Here is a 26,857-nt window from a genome sequence, read left to right on the forward strand (position 1 = left end):
GCCCTAAATTAAACTCTGACCCTACTGTGGTTCTTAATCAATCGATCAGAAAGTGTGGTGGGGATCCGGGTCTCTGCTGGTGGGTGAAACAGAAGGAATCCAAGCTGGATGTGACAAGACATCCAGCAGGATATGATGATGAGGGCATTTCAGCATCAAGACGAGAGGGTGGGCAGGACACGAACTTATCTCCCGGCTCCCTGACGCCCAGGTGTTCTGGGAGAGATCCCGGAGGCACGTGCCGCGGGGGCTGCAGCTGACAGCCAGGGACCGGCGGCCAGGCGCCGCTCTCCGCGGGCGGGGAGCGAGCGCCTGTGTGCTCGCGAGCGGCGGGTGGCGGCGGGAGGAGGCGCAGGCGCGCTGTTCGCCCGTCTGCAGCCCCGCGCCGAGCGCCGCGTCTCGGAGAGTTGATGGCAGCACCACAGTGCGGCCACCCGGCCGAGCGCCGAGCGCAGCCACCCGTCGCTGCCCGGGGAGCGTCCAAGATGTGGGGGGACTGGGGCGGCAGCGGCCGCCGCGGTGCCAGGGACCGGGGCGCGCAGCAGCCTCCGCTCGCCCGCCTGTGCTGACCTGCCTCGCTTGCCCCCAAAGAATGTCAGCCAAGTCCAAGGGGACCCCCTCCTCGTCCTCTCCAGCCGAGGGACCGCCGGCAGCCTCCAAAACCAAGGTGAAGGAACAGATCAAGATCATCGTGGAGGATCTGGAATTAGTCCTGGGCGACCTGAAGGACGTGGCCAAGGAACTTAAGGAGGTGAGAGGTGCAGGGTGTGGGGAAGGAGTTCGTCGCCTTTCACCCGCTGGGGTTCCCGGTCCCGTTTTCACTGGGGACCGCCAGATTTCTTAACTCAAGGGAAACTATAGAAAGACGCCTGCAGACGGACTTTCTTTCCTCCGGCGACTCCTGAGAAGAGTTGTTGCACTTTCTTTTTTTTTAATCAGGAAGAAATCAACTAGTGTTTTAATCGATGGACCTGGGATGGTGAGAGGGGTGAACACGCGTGTCTCTGTGTGTGTGTGTGTGTGTGTGTGTGTGTGTGTGTGTGTGTGTGTGTGTGTGTGTTGGGGAAGGGGATTCACTGGGGGTGTGTCGACAGAGGAAGAAACCAGCAACCGGCCGGAGAGTGCAATATGCTTCTCTCCTGCCCTCTTGCTCCCCAGGAGTCCGCTGGCAAGTCTCTCCTTGCCTGGCAGCCTCCTCCTGAGGCCGGGGCTGAAAGGGGGCCGGGTTCCGGGCCCTGGGCCAGGCCCGAGAGGACAGCCTGGGAGAAGCTCGGCTCCGGCCCTCCTCCCCGCTTCCCGAGCCCAGCTGGAAGGAAGGCGACCCGGGGCTGCTGGCAGGAGAGCCCAGACCTGGGGATGTAAAGGGGGTCTGGGACTTTCTCACTTTCGCAGTTCCTGAGGCATCCCCTGCTCTCCTCGGAATGTCCCTCCCAGTAACTCCGGGCCTTCTCGCCACCCCACCTCCTTTCTTCCTCCTATCTTGTCGCCGGTTGGCATAGAACCTGGGGCGCAGGGCGCGTCGGTGAGTGCGTGAGTGTGTGTGTGTGTGTGTGTGTGTGTGTGTGTGTGTGTGTGTGTGTGTTTGGTGTGCGTGCACCAGCGTCTTGCCACTTGAGTCCTGGATCTTGGGAACCAGGACTGTTGTATTTCTTTGTCGCTCCCCCCAACCCCCATTCTACTTCTGCCCTCCCACCCCCCACCAGCGTTGATGCGGATAGAAAGAAGCGGAGGCAGTGTCAAGGCTGAGGATGCGTAACTCAGGCTGCAGCTCCAGGCGGGGGCGAGGGCAGGATTGGGAAGGGTGGGGTCTCCCGCGAGCCCGCGGGTGGCGTCTCGGAGCTGGTGGCAGAGTCCCAGACCAGTGTTCCGTTACTGACTGGGTGCCTGGTGCTGTTCTCCGCCAGGGAGTCCGTACCCCCAGTTGCAGGAGAGCTGACACTGTAACTTCGAAGGTGGTGGCCGCAGTGGGAAGGGAAGGGGTGGGGCGTAGTCTAGGTCCAAAATTATAATCCTGTTTCAAAGGCCAAGAAGGAGGAGTTGAGGGTCGTTTGGATGGCTGGCCTCTAGAGACTGACCTTCTCTGTCCAATTTCCAACCAAATTTGAGGATAGAGCCCTCCTTCTTTCTCCCCCTCTCCCCGTTACCTCTGTGAACTGAACTCCGCGTTTGTTACCAAGTACAAGTCTGTTAAAATGACCCATTCATCTGCAGGGTTTGGTTTGCAAATGGCAAATGCCATTCTTGTAGGTTGCTCCACTGGTAGAACATAATTACTACTGAGGTCCTGAGAGCGGAGATTGATACAGATGATAGATGAGCGGAGGAAACTTGTTCGTGTTTCAGGGCTTCTCTAGGATCATTGTTTCACAACTGGTTGACAGATGGCGAGGTTATGCATAGAAATTCAAGTCTAAATATGCTGTTTGTTTCTTTGTTATCCTTTTATTTGACATCTTTGGCAGGCTGTATTTTCATCTGAAACATGATGGCGTTTTAAAAAACGAACAAATTTGGGCAAGTTCCTTTTGGCAGAATTGTGCTTTACGGTTGTTGAGGTTTCTAAGATGGGGGATGTGGGAAACCTACCTCAGCACAGAAACGTATTTACTGCTTCAGCGAGGAGGCTGAGATTAAGAGAAAGGTAGTCAATCAAAACTCCGCATCTATGGGCACATACTTCTTATGTTACGATGTGTCACTCCACTCCTTATTTTAGACAGAATAAATGACAAGAAACTGTACATGGTACCAGTTCTGCTTTGCGTCATTATTCTGTAGATGTTTGGAGACCAGGTAGATCTATAGTGAAACTTTTAACCTCACTGTAGCTCTTGGATAGAATCACAAAGAAGTGTTTCAGGGAGCCTGTGGATCTCTCTCCCTTTCACTCTTTCTGTTTTCATTTGCTTGAGGATTTTTATTAGGGGAAAAAAAAAACAAGCAGTTTATAAAAGGAATAGAAAAGCATAGGTAATATAAAACCAAGTAAATGAAAAGATGTGTCTTCTAGACAGATCTAAAGATAAAATTTTATCTTGATGCTTTGTAAGCTTTGATTGGGTGTCAGGGCCTGTCTGGCTAAAAATTTCACCCCTGAGTGTGGAATTTATGAATGATAAAAGATTTGATGTGATTATTAATTACTTTTGTGAGGATATCATCATCCTAGGTTTGCACATGGAGTTGTGGATACTATGTCTGAATCTCAAAACACTGGCCATTTATGTAATAGGAGAGATAGTTATTTCAAGAACAAAATATTTATAGGGCATATTTAACCTATGACATCTTGCAGTTGTCCAGCATTTATCTTTTTAAGATAATTTTGCACACATGAGTGAACCTGTTTTTGATGTAATTTTAAATGGAGGAGTAACTGAAAACTTTGTAAATCACAAACCTGTTGGTGTCTACACCTATGACTTGTAAATATAAATGTCACTATTCATTAATTGTTACATTCACTATTCTGGCAGCTTATCATTGGTATATACTAAATATAAACGGTTATATTTTGAATTCTAATTCCTTTATTGGCAATGGTATGTGTTTATGCCATAATATATTTTAATATAAGTTAGCATAGAGCTGTTATTAATTTGGAACAGAAATTAGAAATAAGAAAGTGATTATGACTGCATCACTATATCATTCACCATATGGTATTTGTTTTTTCCTAGCCTTTTTCTTTTTTTTTCTTTTTTTTTTTTGAAACATCTTTATTGGAGTATAATTGCTTTACAATGGTGTGTTAGTTTCTGCTTTATAACAAAGTGAATCAGTTATACATATACATATGTCCCCATATCTGCCTTTTTCATTCTAACTAAAATGTGGTATTCTGAATATTTTGTCCTTTATTTTTGCATAAACTCTGCACCAACAATATTGGACTTTTGTTTGAGGTTATTCTGAAATTTATTTTCTCGTTAGAAGTTTTCTGGACTTCAGTCATCTGAAAATTCAGGTAGTGGGATAGATTCCAACATAATAGTAACTGCTTGGAACTCTTTAACAATTAGTAACAGGGACTTCCCTGGTGACACAGTGGTTAAGAATCCGCCTGCCAATGCAGGAGACATGGGTTCGAGCCCTGGTCCAGGAAGATCCCACATGCCACAGAGTAATTAAGCCCATGTGCCACAACTACTGAGCATACTCTCTAGAGCTCACGAGCCACAACTACTGAGCCCACGTGCCACAACTACTGAAGCCTGCGCGCCTAGAGCCCGTGCTCCGCAACAAGAGAAGCCACCGCAATGAGAAGTCCACGCACCACAACAAAGAGTAGCCCCCGCTGGCCGCAACTAGAGAAAGCCTGTGCGCAGCAACGAAGACCCAATGCAGCCAAAAATAAATAAGTAAATAAATAAATAAATTACTGATGAACAAAAGAATTTTAAAAAAAATGAGTAACAAAATTCTATTATTGTATCTTTTATGATTAATTATTATTGCTTAATTATAATTAAAGTGTATATTAGAAGAAGAGGAACAGGATTTCTAGAAAGTCTAGGGGCAGATTTATTCTGCCCTCAGAATTTAGTAAAACCTCAAATAACTTGACTTTTCAGAAATAATATGGGTTTCTGGGTCTTCTGTACTATAATGGAAAAGCCTTAAGTATAATTCAACATATTTATTCAGCATCTATTGTGTGCCAAATACTATATTACCTTTTTATTGCTACCAAGATGAATAATTTGGAGTTTCTGGTCTCAGTGAACTCAAAGAATAGGTTGGGATATATTTATCCTGTCTTTGAACATCGATAGTGTAAAAAGGCATTACTACTTTTAGTGACCACCACTCTCACTGTGATCTAAGAAAACAGAATTGAGAATAAGAATGAGTATATATAGATTTAAAACTGATACTTGGTATGTCCTTAGTAGTAAGCCTTTGGTGAAAAGGGTAGTAGAAACTTAAAAAAGATGGTAAGATATGAATTTTAAGAAACTTATGATTTATTCAGATTGTCATGATTAACACAAATGGGTCAGTGCCATATACAGGAGATCACATATCCAAGTGTTACGATTAAACAGTGGAGATTTTCATGAAGGCCAAATCCTTAGGGAGAATGAAGAGCCAAAAAGCAAAATTTGGGGTCTTTGAGATATGGATAAGATTTGAAAAGGTAGAAAGAAGAAGCAATTAAGAGGAAATAGCATTGGAGTACAAGATTAATCCATGTTGCTTTTTTCTACACGTTGAAAAAAAAGAAAAAAAATAGTGGTGCAACTCTAGAGTTTTAGGGATAAAATTAGCCATTTCTGGGGCAATCCTTTTTCTTTGAAGTAATGCAGAAAAAAAGAGCTATTGCTTTTTAAAGAGAGTTCTCAAATAAGCTGACCTCTCTTGGTATCAATTTGCCTGTTCTTTTGTGGAGATCTCACTGGTAAACTTGTGCATCAAATGTTGGTGTTAATATAGGATCATAGATCTTTTTGCTTAGGGAGGGATTGGAATATATAATAAATAGGCTTCTACTTGAAAACAAAATTCATTGCTGCTTTAGCTGGATTCTTGTTTAGTTTAGACTGATTATAACCTTGAGCATTCTTCATACTGTTTCATTTTATGATTTTAAGTAACAAGACTATTATATGAGTTAACTATATGTGTGTGTGTGTGTATGTATATATATACATATGTGTGTGTGTGTATATATATATTGCTAAGCCCTGTGAGTAGACATGACCATTATGGAGAAACCAGTAAAGATGAGTTGTTCTGTCTGCTCTGGAATCACTGACTGATTGGACTCCATGAGTGGGAAGGTTTTGTCAGCTTTATGACTATGGATTGGAAAGCACTCAATGTTTTTCTTATAATGTCATAAACAGAAATAAATTAAAATTAAGTTTAATTTTGAAAAGTTTGAAAACTCATAGGAAATGATCCATTTGGGGGCTGATGAAAACAGAATTAACAATTATCTGCAAAATATTTTTGTTTTTAAATGTTTTGTCTCTTTTCTAATGGCTTATCCACTTGAAGTGCTTTAGTTTATTGATCTAGGAAATCCTACCAAATATTTTTTGGTTAATGAATCCATGCATATAAAATTCATTACTTGAACAAATTACAGAGAATAATGTCTGGAGTATTTTCTAAATTCTAAAGGCGTGAATGAGTGAGATTACACAGATGATTAATTTGTAGCAATAGCTGTATTTTTACTACTCTATACAACAATCTACCCTCTCAAACTGAAGTATATTACCAAATGCTAAAATGCTCTTTAGTTTTTCTTTTCTTAAGCATGATGGCTTAGCATGTTACTAAAAGAGCAGCATGGTTATGAGAAAATAAAAATAACCAATAACCATCCTTTACTGTCTCTCTATTTCCAATGCATTAAACCATTCAAGACTCAGAGAATTAACTGATAAGAAATTCAAGCAGACTTAAAGTAATAAATAGTGTGCTTCAGGCAATAGTGCAGTAATAGATAATAAAAACAATGTAATAGTTTCATTGTTACTTGGATTATGTTTTTTCCACCCTTACTGCTCTGAGGATCTCAGGTAATTAAATCAAAATGTAGGAAAAGAGATAGAAATGTAAGTTTGAGTAAAACATATTTTCCCACACAAATTGAACTACAGAGCTTCTGTAGAACTAGTTCAAGAAATATATCATGGACAATTTTTGAAAATTAGAGGGGAAAAATTCCAATAATATGCTAACCCATTTCTGATTAAAATGTGCATAACTGACATTAAGTTGAAAATAAAAGATTGGTAAACTATGAAGGGTACTTTTTTTTCCTTTAAAATTTAAATTTATTTGTGTATTTTATTAACATTTTATTTTGGGGGGCAGTTTTAGGTTCACAGCAAAATTGAGGGAGAGGTACAGAGATTCCCTTGTATGTCCTGTCCCCATACATGTGTAGCACCCCCCATTATCAACATCCCCCACCAGATTGGTACATTTGGTACAACTGATGGATCTACATTGACACATCATTATCATCCAATGTCCATAGTTTATGTTAGGGTTTATGCTTGATGTTGGACATTTTTTGACTTTGGACAAATATGTAATGATATCTATCATTATGGTATCCTACAGGGTATTTTCATGCCCCAAAATTCCTCTGTGATCCACGTATTCATCCTTCCTTCAAATCCTAAGGATACTAGTTTGTTAAAGAAGATATTTCATAAGTAATACAGTATATGAATAATATAAAAAGTTTGAAAAAATCAAAAAATTAGAAAGGATAACATAAAAATTATCTTTAATGCCACATGTAAATAGATATATTGAGAATTTTGCTATATTTTCTTTCCATCTTTTTGTATGCATGTTTTTAACATAGACAAAGTCATGTAAAATTCTGAAGTTATATACAATGATGTTTTCTGCTTTCTGGAATACTGTTAGATCATAACCATTATATAGATCTGTTATAAGTTACTTTATTATGCCCCTAATGTTTGACATTCTATTTAACAAATTTTTGTGGTTGTTAAGTATCACTAAAAGAACAGCTTTGACAATAAAAATAGCTAAGACAGATAGATTTTTACTACCTGCCTGATACTATTCTAAGTATATTTCTTAATATTAGGTCTTCTAATTCTCAAAACAGACATATGAGGAAGGTACTATTGTTACTCTATTTTACAGATAAGAAAACAGAGGCCAGAGATGTAAAGTCACTTGCCAAGGTCCCTTACTTGTGAGTGAGGCTTCAGTGCTAGGCATTTTAGTGCTACAGCACAGGCATTTAACCACTAAGTTCTATGGATCTTCCTATTTTTTCCCCCAATTGCTTAGAAATCAAGGGTGCGAAAGTTTTAAAGTTTTCAATCCAACTTGCCAAACTATCTTCCAGGGAGTTTTTCACAAGTTTTTTACTCCCAGCGTCTGTATATGTGTGGACCCGTCTTCTTAAATTGCTAGTGAAGCTAATAAAATTTTTAAGTCTTATTGTGAGTGTATTATTTCTTTGTGGTAACAGTCATTGTTTTTGTGGGTTGTACGCAGTTTGGGGCACCAGTATTGAGGCAAAATTAATAGTGAGTTAACTAGACATTGCAGTTTTCATCTTCTGAATAAATAGGTACTGCAGTGAATTACTTTTGACCTATTTACTCGTCAACAAAAACTTTAAGAAAAATATGACATTTCTTTTTTATATTATGACTTAGAAAATAAAGGAACAACTAATATGGGTGCTTGCTGATGTCTAGCATTGTATATAGCAGTTTCAAATGAATTTAAAAGAATTTGGGAAACTTTTATTCTCTTTTGTTATCAAATTGCCTTGGAAGAGAGGTACTGTCCTTAAGTTTTCTGATATGTTTGGGGTTTGACAGTTGTTTTGCTTTCTGCTGTGACAGATGAATAGGGAAGCTTGTTGAATATTTACCAGGCCCCAAATTATTGAGCTGGCTAGCAATGCCAAATGTATGTTTATGGTTAGATTTCACATGTTAATTTTAGCGCTACCAATTTTAAGCCACCCCCTCTTCCCCTCACATATAAGGGAAAATAGAAATGACCTTATTCTAAAATCCTATTGTTCTTTTTATAGTATAATATGAATAGAAGTGTTTTTATTATATTAAAAGTTAGTTCATTAGGAAGAACTGCTCGAAATTAAGATTTCTTAGACCTGGGAAACCAAAAAGTCAAAGATACTTCAGCTCTAAACAAGAGCCAGAAAATAACATCAACTGAAACGAGAAAATAGGCATGTCTAGGTAATGTCCACATCAAAGTAGGTTCACAAGGTGGCCTGTCAACTCGGAACAGATGTTGCCTTATGTGGCACAAGCTATTTGTATTTTTGAGAAGGGACGGCCGTGAGGATTCCAAAGGAATTGAATTTCAGGCCTCTCTCTCTTTTTTTTTTTTTTTTTTTTTTTGCGGTACGCGGGCCTCTCACTTTTGTGGCCTCTCCCGTTGCGGAGCACAGGCTCCGGACGCGCGGGCCCAGCGACCATGGCTCACGGGCCTAGCCGCTCCGCGGCATGTGGGATCTTCCCGGACCGGGGCACGAACCCATGTCTCCTGCATTGGCAGGTGGACTCTCAACCACTGCGCCACCAGGGAAGCCCCAGGCCTCTCTTTAGGTAAGAAACATTAACATTGTTAGGACAGAACTTATATTTATGATCATTGTTTTTCCTCCTTCTGCTTTGCAAATGTTACTTCGGGTTGATGTTTGATAAATGTTTACTTGTACAATAATTGAAGTCAGTCAAATTATATACCTATGCCCAATGAGTCAGTTATTATGTTGTTTGACCCATTATAAATAGAGTTTCAGCTACAGATAGCATGTACCATACTTGTCTGGCGAAAGCAAATTTGACAATTTCGAACAGGTTCTCTTTTGTAGTACTGGCCCAAAGCTAACAGATTTATTGTTGTTTGTTGACCTCTTTTATAATATCATATCTTGTCCTAAGATTTTGAACTACGTTCATGTGACAAAAAAATGCCAGGTTAAAAAATACGTATCGGTCAAATTAGCTGTCTTCTAGAGGCAGTAGTTCTTAACTTTTTCCCCCAAGTCACAGAGCACTTCGAAAGTATGACAGAATTGTGGGTATTTCCCCTGGAACAAAGACTCATGAAGACATAAGTTTTTGCAGATGTTTAGGGAATCTTGAGTGGATGAGAATAATTCAGGTGAAGAGACAAAACAAGTGATTGATTTTTTTAAAAATTCAGCTAGTTGTTTGAGACCCATCTCCATAATTTTCAAGATCATAAGTCCTGACCCTACAAAAAAAGGAAAAAAGAAATACTGATGGCTGTAAATTGATGGTGTTTATTCCAGGAGCAAATGGGCAGTTTATCAGCAATTTACTTCTCTTAGAGGGACTCTGGTAGATGTAATCTATCTCGAAGTGGGGTAGGAGTATCTATATATGTGTGTGTGTATGTATATATATGCATACACTCACACACACATTTCACTAATCTGAAACTGTAGCATGCTCTTGTGTCTGAAGGTTAACTCTCACTTTTTTTTTTTTTTATGATATGTGCTAGAGAACATCACCACATGGAAGGATAGAATGTGTGTTTCCAGAGCTTATTGTAAATTAAGTGTGTTCTCTTATTAAAACTGGTCCCAGAACAGCATTTTTCTTTATTTTATTATTTTTTTGTGTGACACTAGTTCATGAATGAAGAAAGATTTATTGAATTCTTGATATGTGTAAGATACTGTGCAAAAGAACATAAAGGATGCCAACATGAATAAGTTTAAGGACCTGCCCTTGAAGAAAGTCACCTGTAGTAAGATGAACTTCACCTCTAGTAGAGGGCAAGAAGTAACTCTAAGGCAATGTAAAATGTGTAAGGAGACATGTCTAACAATTTTAACTCTTACTCAGAGTAAAATTAGGACTTTGCAAATTTGAGCTGTAAGAGTGACCAGATCTGAACTACTTCCATTGCTTCCTCTTTACCTTTAATTTCTGTCTAGTTCAGGGTTTCTCAAAAATGGCTCTATTGACATTTTGGGCAGATAATTCTTTGTTGTTGATGGCTGTCCTATACATTGTAGGATATTTAGAGCATCCCTGGCATGTACTAACTAGATGCCAGCAGCAACTAAAAATGTCAGTGTGACAACTAAGAATGTTTCTGGACATTGACAAATGTGCCCTGGGGAGGTGAGGGGAATCACCCTAGTTGAGAATGACTGCTCTAGCTTTTCCCTCTTATTCCATGTCACTTACATATTGCTTAATATTGCTTTCTTTACCCACCTTTTTAATTTATTTAAGCTTTCATTTGGTATTTATCTGTCAAGCACCAGGGCTTTATGTTCCTTTCATATCTTGTATTCTTTTCTTTTGTTAAAAAAAAACATTATTTGTGCCTTTTCTTACATTTACCTGATTCTTTTCTTTTTCCCTTCACTGAACCTACTTTTAAAATATATCTTCTCACTTTCACTCACCACTTCCCTTATCTCATTTTCTATTTTTCACAATCAAATAAAGATTAAATTGAAAAATTTCAAGGAAATTGTATACATGTGTATATTTTAAGATTTGGGGAAAAAAAGGGAAACTCAGAAGGGACGATGGGCTGAGGCTGAGCTGCTTGTCTCCTTGCCACCATTATTTCCTGAGTGAGGTCAGTGGCAATCTTTACTGGAAAGAAGTCCACTTCATCTCATCTATCAAACTGTCTTATGCTTCTCCTGCCTCTTCCATTTCTGTAGAGATAGGGGAGGTTTGAATGGTGTCACTGCTTCATGGTGTGGCACAATTATAGAAGAAATACAGTGATGGTCATGATGATGATGATGGTGACAATGATGATGAACATGAATGTGACTAAGATCTATTCAGTACTCACATGTACCATGAGCTGTTCTGTGTTAACTTGCTCAGTCCTCTCAGTCACCCTTTGAGGTCATTATAATTGTCCTACTTACGAGGAAGCTGAGACAGAGGGGGTAACTAATATAGAGAGAAAATGGTGGAGTTGGACTCCTGATATTTCTCCCTTTAAACTGTTGTCTAGAACCAGGTCCCCAGTTCCCAGCAGCAACATAGTTACTCTGCTGTTTTTCGTGCTTTTAACTTGAGTACAATCACTTTTCCTCTCCTTCCTCCGCTATGTCATCTGTCATGCTTCCCTTTCTTGTTTCTCCCTTCTCCTCCTCTTCCTGTCTTCTTCATTTTTTGTTCTTTTCCTTCTTCTCCTTCCTCATAAGCTTCTTTGATATGCATTAATATATTATACACTTATTCAAAAAATTTTAAAAAATGTCTACTATATGCAAGGCAATGTGCTACGGAATAAAAATAAAATATTGAGCAACACACACATGGCCCCTGACATCTGGAACTTACATGCTAGTGGGAGGACATTATTCAAATAATAACAGAAATAATATTTATTAAGGAGCGTTAAAGGCTATGAAAGAAAAGTACATGGTACAACAAGAGCATAAAATTATTAAGTCTTTAATCACTGATAAATGTTAAAGGCTATGAAAGAAAAGTACATGGTACAAAAAGAGCATAAAATTATTGATGTCTTTAATCATTGATAAATGTTAAAGGCTATGAAAGAAAAGTACATGGTACAAAAAGAGCATAAAATCATTGAAAAGTCTTCTTCTAAATAGGGGGTTTCAGATTGGCTGTCTTCCTTTCCACTGTCACCTCTCTAATCCCTATGCTAGCAATTTCATGGAAGATGTTTTAATAGCCCTAGAGCTATCCGTCTCTTGTTCTCCTCTGCCAATTCATTCTTTAAACACTACCAGATTAATCTTCTTAATGCACTGCTTTCTTCAGGCCCCTCCCCTGCTTAAAAGATCACACACTATTCTCCTGATACTTAAAATGTCAAATGAACAAACCCAGCCTCACAGCCCAATATCCAGCAGTCCCGTTGTTTCACTTTGGCCTTATCTCTTTCCTTCCTTCAGGGAGTAACACAGAAACCATCCCAGACAATCTTGACACCATCACAATTTTTACCCAACTTGAAATCTGTATTCCTCATGTTTATGGTCACTGTGCCACTCAGTTGTATTTGCTTATGTTCCTTAACAATTGCTCCCTGTTTGTGCCTTAAAAAAAAAAAATAGTTGCCTTTCTCTTTTAGTTACCATGTAATCTTTAGTACAACATTTTTAAAGTCTTACTCTTGTTTTCTGATGAGGAACTTAAACTTGAAGATCCAATTCTGATTAATACTTACTAAAGCTGTTAAGGAATAAAAGCCAATAATTACACTTGTGCGTGAGAGCCTGTTCTTTCTCATCTACTCAAGAAAATCACTGACCGTTCTCACCTATCTCTACTATACCATCTTTTGTTCATTCTTCCCCAGATGATTCCCATCAGCATAAAAGTGAAAATAAATAGTAAAATCCTCTCTTGATCCCACTTCTCCTGAAAATTATCATCCCACTTCTTAGCTCTCCTTTACCAAAAATCTTACGTTTTATACTTGACATCACCTATTTCCTCTTAGTCTTTCCTAAACCCACTCCGATCAGACCTACACTCTAACCACTACACTGAAACTGCCTCTGTCAAGATTGTCAGTGACTCTATGTTATTTAATCAAATGGTCAATTTTTAGTCCTAACCTTATTTAATTTATCAGCATTTGACAGTCTCTTTAATAATCTTCCTTCAGTTGGCTTGAAGAATACCATGCTTTCTCACCTCACTGATATTTTTTTTCCTCAGTTACCTTTGCTTATTTCTCCTCTAAGATGTCTGAGCTCAAATTTGATCCTTTTTTTAAAAAAAAATTATTTACACTCCCCTTATTGGTATTTTTATTCAGTCTGGAGGTTAAATTCCATTTATAGGTTCATGACTTCCAAATTTGTGTCTCCAGCCCAGACATTTCTTCTAAATTTATATGATCAGTGGTCTTTTCTGTATCTCTACTTGGATGTCTAAGAGACATCTTCACATTTGCATGTCCAAACTGGAATGTTGATTTTTTCCTTCCCTCAAAACTTAGCCTTTTCAGTCTTTGCTAAGTCAATGGACGGTGTTAGAGTCTTTATCAACTCCTTTTCCTCATGCATGATACACAATTCATCAGACTGTCTGGTTGGCTCTACCTTCAAAATATTTGTAGAATTTGACCAATTCTTGTCTCCTTCACAGCTACCACACTGGTTCAAGCCAACATCCTCTCTCATTTTGGTTGCTACAGTAACCTCCTGGCCATTCTCTCTTGCTTCCTTAAGCCCCCTTTTTTTATCTCAGCGATCTGGGTAAATCTCGATCACATTATTGTTCTCAAATTCCTGTAATGACTTGCCATTTTACTCAAAGTGCTCACAGTGGTTATGAGGCCCCAGATTTCCCTTCACCCCTCACGCTCACTTCCTTTCTTACTAATTTCTCTTTGGCTGTCTTTGCTTCAGCCTCACTAATCTTGCTATTTCAAGAATGAATGTGCCATGCACATTTTTATGGCTAACTCCACTCTACTGCTCTGTTACCTCATTAAAGTTTCACTCACATGTTACCCCACCACAGCTAATTCTGGCAATTCCACATGTTGTTATACACTCTGGCATTCTCCATCTTTCTTTTCCTATTTCACCTTTCTCTTTTCCTTAATTCTTATTAGTTTCTGATATACTAAACAATTTATTCCTAGTATTCATTATTTATTTGTTTGTTTCCCACATTTAGAATGTCAACTCCTGGAGGTCAGTGACCTTTGTTTTATTTCCTTATGTATCTCAAGTGACTAGGGCAGTGCAGTGGCTGTCATGTGATAGTTGCTCATTAAATGAATTCATGAGTAACTGGATCTCTTCCAACTTTTGTTCCATTAAAGTTCTCAAAGATCAAACTTTTACCTTTCACTTTCCACTGCCCATCTACCAGTTACAGAGAAGGAACATGTAGTAGATGCTTTTTCAATACTTTTTACATGGATTCTTTATCTTCCTGCCTTTACATATGGTAGTAGTTTGTAGGTTGGCTGGAGGGAGCTCTTGTTCCCCTGCTTTGATTTTTAAAATCTACTACCTTACTAAACCCATTCCACTAAACCCAAACCATATTCTTATTCTTTGAAATGGACAAAGGATCTCTCCATAACAGCTAACACATTGAATGCTTACTATGTGTCAGGCAGAGTTCTAAATGTTAAAAAAATATTAACTCATCAAGTCCTGACCCTTCTTGACTCCCAACCAGTGGCTCCCATATTATCCCTCCCATATGGAAATTCTAGGGACACCCTGTTTATATAAAACCTAAATGTGGTGTAACTTCAGGCCTTCATCTTCAGACATGTCTGGCTCTGATTTCAGAGTGCCCATTGTTCCCTAAGGTTCAGGGATGTCATTTTAAACTCTTTGAAGCACATCAGATATAATTTTACTTTCTTCCAATCAAGTGTGTAAACTACAGTGAGGAGAAAGTATGTCTTTTTCTTTAATAGCATTCACTCTATTTTTCTGCTTCTTGAACATTGTGTACCTTTCTTGTCATTAGTCATTATAAATTTTAAATTAACTGGAAAATGACATAAAAAAGTGATATTGGATACTGTTTAAGTACATTTTAATCATTCTACCATGTCAATAAGAAATAAGAAAGCAGTTTGTTGCAAAGATCCAATATTATGGGAAACACTCAAAAGCTAGGTAATATTTGTATTTGGCTTTTACTTCTTTTTCTTTTGTGTACTCCCTCTAGTGTTCAAAAATATGTGTACTTATAATTAGCCTATTCAGATACTAAAGAACACACATTAATATAAAAATAAGCCCTTCTTAACCTGATATATATATATATATATTTTTATATATATAAATGGTTTTTTCCCCCTCTGGAGATTATATTGTCCAGTTACTGAATTTTCAATGTATTGTATGAAAAACATTCTTTCTCCCATTTCCTATGGGAATTTGATTATGTCTGTATTTCATATGTATATTTTCAACCTGTCCACTTCAGTCAGGGGAAATATTGGGCTTCTTGAACATCTGTCTTTAAAGACCAAAATTTTCCCCAATTTTTAAAGCTGAGGTCTAGGCTTTAGTTGGGCATTTGGATATGAACAAGAATCTTCCCACATGCTAGAAATGAAAAAAAAAAAAAAAAAAAAACTATATTAACTAGAGGAGTGTCTTTGAACATGGAAATTAAAATATTTAAATAATTGACATCATTTTATTTTAATATATTGAAACATTATCTAAATACATTGGTTTCAAGGTACCTTATGAAATAACAAAGGTATCCCTAGGAATAACAAATAAGTAAAAATAAATACCGTGTATAAACAATTGTCATTTAATATAGAATATTAATAATTGCTAGCATATATAGAAGAGAAAATAATTTTAAATTGTAATTTTAAATAATTATTACTGTTTGGAAAGTTTTAAAAATCAGAGGCTAGTATTTGAAGTCAATTTTTCTAAACTGACATGTAATAATGTTACTTATATTTCATTAATGCCCTTCAGTTTTTAAACTACTTTGATGCCTGCTATTTCAATTCCTCGTAGTCAGATGAAGTTAAAAAAAATATAGAAAGAATAAATTATTTTGAGTGACTTTCAGAGACATTGTTTTCTAAGCTCTATCAACTCCCTGGAAGTATTTTGTTATTATAATGATTAGTACATTTTAGATGGAATTTAATAATCAACATTCACCCTATATATTTTTTAGGGAGATATATTCAATACTTTAACCTTATTCATAACAGACTGCATTGTATGACCTTGTGGGTAGTTACATTTTTAAAACACACAGAATAACATGGTATGGAATGCCTATTTGGGGTTGTTTCATTACAGGCAGTATGCACCAAAATGCTCGAGAACCTAACATCTGCTTCCTGAAGTCGTTAATAATAATAAATATAATGTCTAATGAATTCCATTCCTCACCAACAAGCTTTTAGGTTACCTGGGTTCTGTTATACACTGCATTGAATACTGGGTTGGCCAGTAACACTTCATGGATTTTTTTTTTTTTGCTGGTGGGATGGGGACAGTTATTGAAACACTATCTGAATTCCTATTCATAATGCTTTTCTTTTTGTCACTCTACTGATTTAGTATTATTTAATAGAGTTAACTCCTATATTATAACTTAGCTCTTTCTTAGATTTGAAATGTTTCTAACCATATTATATTCTTATTGGTTCCTGATCATGTGTCTTCTTTCCTCAGGAAAATTGATGAAGAAAAAGGGATTTAATAAAAAAGAACTGACACCTGAATAGAGTTTCAGAGAGGAAAAAAAAGCAAAAAACAAAAAACAGAGCAAGGGCTATCATTTAACAAAGAAATATGGTAATAAGCTTGCTTTATATAGAGTTAGGACACTGTTATTTACTGAAGGTAGGACACTATTTACTAAGTTGATACAAGATGATGATTGTCTTAAATTGTGAGGAAATCTAAATCAATTAAGTACTTTTTAGTCACAAAGTTTGGTCTCCTATGAAATTATATAAAATTGTCTTATTTCACTCTACACCAATAGAAAATGTATGAGGACTGATTGAATTCATGTCTTCATAAGTCCTCCTCTAAGCCATCTTATATAGTACATCTCAACTTGGCAATGACCTAAAGTACTTTTTGACTATAAAGTACATGGCAGACAGCACTTTGGCTGATTTATTGCTCTTTGATATTTGTTAATTTTCAAAAATAACACAGGTACTTAACCAGCATCTTAAAAGATATCACTACAGATATTGGTTCCATTTTTATTATAAGAGAAGTACATGTGTGTATTATAAAATTCTGAATCTCTGTAGGAGATCTGTTTTTTGAAAATAGAGATCAAAATAAAATACATGTATTTCCTATAAATTATAGAAAGCATATTACTTTTCTCAGTACAGGTGGAAAATGATGCATCAACATGGCTAGAAGTATAGCTTTCAAAAAATGTTTTTGTGAATTTAAGAAAATCTTAATACAAGTGTTGCATCAATACACAGAATTTGGTTAGTGATAAAGAAAATTTTAGATTGTAGTATTTTTATAGAATTAGGTAAAATTTGTTCCTATTTGCCTTGAATATTTTTTTCTAAAATAAATTTTGAAATAGTTTAATGATTATATTCAGATAGGTTTCCATTACTAAAAAGAACCAAGAAATATCCAAATTTGACTTAGTATCTGATCTGTCATTCTAATAAAAAATGATGATTAATGGCTCATTTTTTGTTGTTTTAATTGCCATAATGTCAGTATTTTTTAAACGAAATTTAGCAGGGGAACAGAAATGACAAATATAATTAATAGGAAAAGTGCCATCTTTTTTTTTTAATGAGCATTTTACCCACTGAACATTTTCTTCCTTTACAGTCAGGGTGTATGTTCCATGAGAGTAAGGACCCTATATGTCTTACATCAATACACTCTCTTAGTCTAGAGCAGTGCCTATCACACCATACCCTAGCAAACTATATTTAATGAAGACCTATAAAAGAGTGAATAAGGAATTCTGAATATCTGAGTATCTATAATTTAAGTCTTATATATACTCCCTTTTTGTTTCTTTCATTATTTCCGAATTCAACTATTGTATTGTTTAAGGTAGATTAGATGATACTGCAATAATAAATTAACCCTAATACTAGTAAACATTAACAAATGATTCTTTGTCTAATACACTATACTCTCCAATGCAAGTTGGTGGGGAGCTCTGTTCCAAGGAGTTGCTTAGGGACGCAGTCTCTCGTGATACTGCTATCTGAACACAGTATTTCCAGGGAAAAAAGAATGCAAGAATTTATACCCACATTCCTGTCTTTTTAGTCTGCAAAGCAGCACAGATAGCCTGTGTATACAGAACGGTAGCCCCAACCTAGATGCAAGGGAAATGAAGTCTTATAAACCCATGATGAAGAAAATCACTTGGGATTTGGTGAACCCCGTATTGTGTTGGCCACAACTTTACTCTTTCCAGATTCTTGTTTTTCAAAGTTAGGTTTATAGGATATTCACTTTATCAAATAGGTTTCCCACACACATGTGCACACATGTTTCTTACATGCACAGAGGATTTGTGAAACTCAATAAATTTGGTATTATTTCCTAAACTTATTGGATTAAGGAGTCTGTTTTTTGGAGACCATCTGTCAGGACTAGTATTCTGTGGAACAATTTTAGAAAACACACTTGATCAAATAGGTTAAATAAATGTCAGAATTTGTCATAAAAAGAAGAAACTCACATTTGGTGGAGTCTTTAGCCTATAATAAATCTGTGGATGTATTCCTTTTGATTGTGCTTGTCAGTAAAACTTAAATAGAATAACAATATATTATTTGGCTTATCATGAAGACAAATTTCTGACCACCTCAGACGTCAGAGCATAGCCAATGCCCTGGAATTAACAGAAAAAAGAATTTCCTATAATTGACCTAAGTGATTCTTAACTAATTTTTGCAAAGATCATTCACTAAAGCAAGTTTACTTTATTTTAGTCAATTCCAACTTGGTCTTAGTTGGCAAAAATATTAACAATCTTGGTTTTAAGTACATAGCAAGTTACAGATACCAAATTAGAATGGGTTGAGGGTTTTCTTTTCCCCCTAGATGCTTGTATACTGGCACTGGTGTGGAACAAAAGCATATAGCCCAACTGTAAGGAAAAACCCAGAATGACTATTAAAAAATAAGCAAATGCACAGTAACAACTAACCATATTTGTTAATAGGAGAAAATATCTCTATTCCTCAATTATTTACATTGTCTAAACAAAGTTAAATTACCAGTAGCATACTCTGTTTTAAAAAGTCCGGCAAATGCATAAAAATTTGAAATGATTGTCAATCCAAGTACTGAAAGTAAAAAAAAAAAATTATGTTTCATTCCTTAAAACAATAAGTTCAGAAAAGAGTGATTTTCAGAATATATCCTCCTCTCTGTATAAATTAGAAGACAATGGTATAATGCTGTTTTGAATTTATAGTATATAATGTGTCATATAGATTTTTATTTCTCATCTTCTCTATTAATAAGGTGGTGAAATAATTAGGAAGTCAGGGCTTAGTATTGTAAGTAGTTGCTCTAAATTGCATGATACATATATATTTCATATTACTATATAGTACAAATAATATGTCATATAATTTAAATTTAATTATTTGATTTTAAAATTATATACATATATATTTCTTGGCAGAAATATGTTTGCTTCTAGGGGAGAAAGGAAGAAAGGATATATACATTTTTCCTTCCCTGAATTTCAGGGAAATAATTTTTATATTGATTGAAATAACATAAATGATTGTCTGACTTGTATACAATCATAAATATATTTTTGTTAGCATTTTAAATAAACAGTTATGCAATTACATTAAGTACTATTACAATTAAATCTTAACTTGCTAAATTGTTACAATTTAGGATAACTCTTAGCCCATTTAGAAGAGCAGATTTAAAAGTATTACCCTATATCTTATATAATAATTGAGCTTTTGTAACCATTTGTGTCAAATTTTTCTTTATTTTTCATAGTTCCAGAAAAAGTATTAAGATAAATACTGGTTACCCTCAGTTTGAGGCATTTTATTAGTGAAAAATTATAAAAGGACAACACATGTAATTAGGTATACTTTTCATCCTTTGTTGGAGATGCATTTTGGATGATGGGAAAGTCTAACCTTAAGCACGTACTAACAGGAATATTTATGTGCTTATAACATCTGATGTTTGTACCTGCTGTGAATTTTCTGAAGTTCTCTTAAATGAAAGCAATGTTGTATCATACAAAGTATAGACCAACTGAAATGAAGTTGTTCATCATGAGTTACTAGTGAGCCTTTTGCAGATGTTGGTGTAAATTATGTCTAGATTTAGTTTTTAATGTTTACTGTCACATTGAGTATAGCATGAGAAGTCACTTGAAAAGAGTGGAAAATGACTAGGCCCCATGATTAATTTTCTTGGAAATCTGTTAGCCTGAAAATACATTAGAAATACTATGCCTTAATCATTTTCTCTTCTTGTATATTCTGTATTAACTTAAATGCAAGACGTAAGCACGCACACTCTCTCTTTATTTTTATTTATTTCCTTTTAAAAGCTATCTACCTGTTTAAGGGAATGAGGTAACTCCCAAGATCATAAAGCCTTGATAACAAAATCCATTAGAAACGTCTGATTAATCAGTGAATTGGAATGAAGCAATTACCAGTATATGTATTACAAAAAATGGAAATAGGGTTTATAAATTATAGTGTTCAATCTCTTTGTTCACCTTGCTTTTTAATAGTGTTCAGTTTTCTGAGGTTAATTTTTGGAACTATTATTGGTTTTTGTTTCATTTTTAGTTAAAACAAAACAAAAAAGCATTATCGATTGTATTATAGACTGCTTTATACCTAAACTGTTGTACTTTTTCTTATATCTTGTTTTACCAGTCTTCAGTAAGTTGGTACCACTTTTATTTATTTAAGCTTTCCATTTTGAGAGATTTACAGATTCATATGCAATATATAATACATGGAGGTCCCTTGTACCTTTGCCCAGTTTGCTCTAGTGATAATATCCTGCAAAACTATAGCACAGTATCACAACCAGGAGATTGACATAGATACAGTCAGGATACAGAATAGTTCCATCACCACAAGAATAGCTCATGTTGCCTTTTGTATAGCTCCACCCACATCCCTACTATCTTCACTCCCTCCATAACTCCTGCCAATCACTAATTTGTTCTCCATTTCAAGAATTGATCATTTCAAGGTTGTTATATACATGGACTCATATAACATGTAACCTTTTAAGATTACCTTTTGTTCACTCATCATAATTCCTGGAAGTTCATCCAGGTTTTTTTTTGTTGTTAATAAATACTTTGTTTCTTTTTATTGTTAACTAGTATTCCATGGTATAGATTTACCATACCTTGTTTAACCACTCACCCATTGAAGGAGGGTCATCTGGGTTTCCAGTTTGGGGCTTTTATTTTAAAAGTTGCTATAAACATTTATGTGTAAATTTTTGTATGAACATAAATTTTTATTACTGTTAGATAAATGCCCAAGGGTACAATTGCTAGATTATATGGCAGTTCTATGTTTAGTTTTCTAAGAACTGTCAACTGGTTTGCCAGAGTTGCTTTACCATTTTGGTCCCACCAGCAATGTATGAGTGATTACGTTTTTCAGTTTCTCTGCATTCTCACCAGAATTTGATGTTGTCATTGCTTTTATCTTAGCCTTCTCATAGGTGTTTAGTGATATTTTATCATGGTTTTAGTCTGCATTTCCCTGATGGCTAATGCTGTTGAGCATCTTTTCATTTGCTTACTTGCTAGGTGTATATCATCTGTGGTGAAATGTATATCTCATTTTTCAATGAGATTGTTTATTTTTTAACTGTTGAGTTTTGAGAGTTGTTTATATATTTTAGATACTAGTCCTTTGTCAGATATATGGTTTTCTAATATATTCTCTCAGTCTGTAGCTTGTCTTTGCATCTTCTTCACACGGTCATTTTTTAGAACAAATGTTTTAAAATTTGATGAAGTTCAATTTATCAGTTTTTCACTTTATGGATTATACTATTTGTGTCAAGTAGAACTCTTTGCATAGCACTAAATCCTGAAGGTTTTCTCTTATTTTTTTCTAAAATTTTATGTTTTTCCATTTGAGTTTATGATCCATGTTGAGTTAACTTTTGTATAAGATTCGAGACTTAAGTTGAAGTTCATTGTTTTGCATATGAATAACCACTTGCTCCAAGTGGTTGAAACCGTTGTTTTTTAAACCATTTGTTGAAAGGCTAACTTTCTTCCATTAAATTGCTTTTTCACCTTTGTGAACATCATTTGGGCTTATTTCTGTGGGGCTGTTTCTAGGCTCTCCATTCTGTTACATTGGTCTGTGTGTCTATCCCTCCACATGGTGTTGATTATCGTAGCTATATAATGTCTTTAAGTTGGGTAGACTGATTCTTCCCACTTTGTTCTTTTACAGAATTATTTTAGGTATTCTAATTTCTTGGATTTCCATGTAAATTTTAGAATAATCTTGTCAATATTTATGAAAAAAACCTTGCTGGGATTAAACCTGACTATCAATTTGGGAAGGATTAACAACTTCACAATGTTGAGTTTTTCAATCAATGAACACAATATGTCTCTATTTATTTATACCTTACTTGATTTCTTTTATGAATATTTGATGGTTTTTATATGGTATGTACATGTTTTGTTAGATTTCTACCTATTTTTGAATGATTGTGAATGATTTTTGAGTTATTTATAAATTTCAGTGTCCATCTGCCCATTGTTAGTAAATAAAGTTACAATTTATTTTTGTTTGTATATCTTATATATGTGACCTTGCTGAACACATTTATTATTTTTAGGAGATTTTTTGTTTGCTTGTTTTCTTAGATTTCTTGGGATTTTCTATCAATAATCATGATATTTGCAAATAAGGACAGTTTTACTTCTGCCTTTTTTAGATGTATATTTTTATTTCCTTTTCTGCACTTGATATGATCCTGTAATTTTTCTTCTTTAGCCTTTTAATATGGTAGATTAAACTAGCCTTGCATATCTGAAATAAACTCTATTTGGTCATGCTGTATAATTAACTTTATGTATAGCTGAATTCTGTTTGCTAATAAATTGTTAAGGATTTATGTTTCTGAAGTCATGAGGGATATTTATATATAGTTTTGTTGTTGTTCTGTGCTTGATTGATGTTGGCATTAGGGTGGTACTAGCTTTAAAAAATGAATTGTGAAGTGTTCACTCATCTTCTATTTTTTTGGAAGCAGTTGTGTTAAATTTTATTAATTCCCCTTTGAATGTTTGATAGAATCCTCCATCTGGGCTTGGAGATTTTCCTTTTAATTTCCTTAATGGTTATAAAATTATTCAAATTATCTGTTTTGTATTGGCTAAGGGTGGTAGTTTGTGTTTTTCAAGGAATTAATCAATTTCATCTAACTTGACAAATTTATATGTGTAGAGCTTTGTATAGTGTTCCTTTATGATTGTTTTGAAGGATATGTGGTGATATCCCTAGTTTTATTCCTGATGTTGGTAATTTATGTTGTCTCTCTTTATTTTCCTTGTTACTATTTAGTTTTGTGAATTTTACTGATCTTTTTGAAGAACCAGCTCATTATTCCATTGATTTCTTATATTGTTTTCCATTTTTAATTTCATTGATATCTATCTGTTCTTATATTTATTATTTTTATTCTTCCTGTTTTTATTTTTTTAGGTTCTTAAGGTAGGGGCTTGAAGTATTGAACTTAGATTTTTCATCTTTTCTGTTGTAAGCATATAGTGCTATACATTGAATACTTCCCTGTCAGCTTCTGCTTTAGCTTTGTCCCACATATATTGATATTTTGTATTTTTATTTTCATTCAGTTCAGCTTATTTTTAAATTTCCCTTGCGACCTCCTCTTTGAACTATGTACTGTTTAAAAGTATGTTGTTTAGTTTCTAAGTATTTGGAGATTTTCATGTTTTCTTTTTTCTTTTTTAAAATAAATTTATTTATTTATTTTTGGTTTTGTTGGGTCTTCCTTGCTGTGCATGGGCTTTCTCTTGTTGTGGCGAGTGGGGGCTACTCTTCATTGAGGTGCATGGGCTTCTCATTGCAGTGGCTTCTCTTCCTTGCCGAGCACAGGCTCTAGGCCTGAAGGCTCAGTAGTTGTGGCTTGCGGGCTCTAGAGCGCAGGCTCAGTAGTTGTGGCACATGGACTTAGTTGCTCCGCCGCACGTGGGATCTTCCCGGACCAGGGCTCGAACCCATGTCCCCTGCATTGGCAGGTGGATTCTTAACCACTGTACCACCAGGAAAGTCCTCATGTTTTCTTTTCATTATTGATTTCTAGTTTGATTCCACTGAGATCAGAGAACACACTCTGTATAATTTAAATTCTCCTAATTAGTTGAGACTTTTTTGTGGCCCGGAATGTGGTACATTTTGGTAAATGTTTCATAGACACTTGAAAAGAATGTGCATTCTGCTGTTGGGTGGAGTGTTCCATAAACATCGATTAGATCTTGTTGGTTAATGATATTGTTGAGTTCTACATCCTTTCTGATTTTCTGTCTAGTTATTCTGTCAGTTTTAAGAAAAGGGTGTTAAAGTCTCCAACTATAACTACTCTATGGTTTTGTCAGTTTTTCCTTTCAGTTATATAAGTTTTTGTTTCGGTTATACAATAGTACTGGTACGTCTTCTTGGTTGATTGATCCATTTATTATTATATAATGTTCCTCTCTTTATTGCTGTGATATATATATATATATATGTCTAGTTGATCTACCATTAATATAGACACTTTGTTTTCTTTGATTAAGGTCTGTATATCTTTTTCTATCATTATATTTGAAGAGAGTTTCTTATAGATAGTATATAGTTGAATCAGTCACATTATTAATCTCTTTCTTCTGTTGAAGTGTTTAGACCATTTACATTTCATATGGTTACTGACATGTTAACTCTTTAGTCTGTCATTTTGTTTTTGTCTTCTCTTTGTTTTCTTTGCTTTTTCTCTGTTTTCTTTTTCCTGACTTCTTGTGTATTACTTGAACAACTTTAGAATTCCATTTTGATGTGTCTACGGTGTTATGTTACTCTCTTATATAGCATTTTTTGGTGGTAGTTCTAGGTATTACATTATATATGCATAGCTTATGACAGTACTGTTGTCATTTTACCAGTTTGAGTGCAATGTAGAAACCTTACCTTCTTTTATGTCCCTTTGCACTCCCTTACTTATAGTATATTTACCGTAAATATTTTCTCTGCATGCATTGAAAACCACATCTGACAGTTAAACTTTTTTATTCCACTATCAAAAATAATTAAGAAAACTCAAGAGGAAAGAAATATCTATTGTATTTACCTATTTTATTGTTTACCTTGTTCTAGCTTCTTTCTAGGTGTTTTAAGCTTCCTTTTTTATTATTTCCTTTTTGTTTAGAGAACTTTTTTGGTCATTTTCTTAGGGAGGGTCGTTTAGTGAATAATTGTCTTAGCTTTTCTTCATTCTGAGAATGTCTTGATTTTCCCTTCATTTTTATTTTATTTTATTTTATTTTATTTTTTAACTTCTTTTTTGGAGTATAATTGCTTTAGAATGGTGTGTTAGTTTCTTCTTTATAACAAAGTGAATCAGCTATACATATACATATATCCCCATATCTCCTCCCTCTTGCGTCTCCCTCCCACACTCTCTATCTCACCCCTCTAACTGGTCACAAAGCAACAAGCTGCTCTCCCAGTGCTATGCAGCTGCTTCCCACTAGCTATCTGTTTTACATTTGGTAGTGTATATATGTCCGTGCCACTCTCTCACTTTGACCCAGCTTACCCTTCACCCTCCCCGTGTCCTCAAGTCCATTCTTTACGTCTGCATCTTTATTCCTGTCCTGCCCCTAGGTTCTTCAGAACCATTCTTTTTTCTTTTTAGATTCCATTTATATGTGTTAGCATACGGTATTTGTTTTTCCCTTTCTGCCTTACTTCACTGTGTATGACAGACTCTAGGTCCATCCACCTCACTACAAATACACTCTCTATCTCACCCCTCTAGCTGGTCACAAAGCAACAAGCTGCTCTCCCAGTGCTATGCAGCTGCTTCCCACTAGCTATCTGTTTTACATTTGGTAGTGTATATATGTCCGTGCCACTCTCTCACTTTGACCCAGCTTACCCTTCACCCTCCCCGTGTCCTCAAGTCCATTCTTTACGTCTGCATCTTTATTCCTGTCCTGCCCCTAGGTTCTTCAGAACCATTCTTTTTTCTTTTTAGATTCCATTTATATGTGTTAGCATACGGTATTTGTTTTTCCCTTTCTGACTTACTTCACTGTGTATGACAGAGTCTAGGTCCATCCACCTCACTACAAATAACTCAATTTCATTTCTTTTTATGGCTGAGTAATATTCCATTGTATATATGTGCCACGTCTTCTTTATCCATCCGTCGATGGACACTTACGTTGCTTCCATGTCTTGTCTACTGTAAATAGAGCTGCAATGAACATTGTGGTACATGATTCTTTCTGAGTTATGGTTTTGTCAGGGTATATGCCCAGTAGGGGGATTGCCAGGTTGTATGGTAATTCTATTTTTAGTTTTTTAAGGAACCTCCATACTGTTCTCCATAGTAGCTGTATCAATTTACATTCCCACCAACAGTGCAAGAGGGCTCCCTTTTCTCCACACCCTCTCCAGCATTTATTGTTTGTAGATTTTTTAATGATGGCCATTCTGACTGGTGTGAGATGATACTCTTTGTAGATTAGATTTTCATTTCTCTAATGATTAGTGATGTTGAGCATCCTTTCATGTGTTTGTTGGCAATCTGTATATCTTCTTTGGAGAAATGTCTATTTAG

The 26,857-nt window shown here is 35.9% G+C and overlaps 1 protein-coding gene across 1 annotated transcript in view; it reads left to right on the plus strand.

Moving 5' to 3' along the window:
• The first annotated feature begins 592 nt into the window (after positions 1-592).
• The window catches only part of PRR16 (proline rich 16), a 180,794-nt gene continuing 154,529 nt past the window's right edge, over positions 593-26,857 (plus strand). Inside the window, exon 1 of the mRNA XM_024124331.2 lies at positions 593-751. Coding sequence (XP_023980099.1) covers positions 593-751 — 159 coding nt within the window. The remainder of the gene's footprint in view (positions 752-26,857) is intronic.

The sequence above is a fragment of the Physeter macrocephalus genome, chromosome 8, assembly GCF_002837175.3.
Source record: "Physeter macrocephalus isolate SW-GA chromosome 8, ASM283717v5, whole genome shotgun sequence".
NCBI lineage: Eukaryota > Metazoa > Chordata > Mammalia > Artiodactyla > Physeteridae > Physeter > Physeter macrocephalus.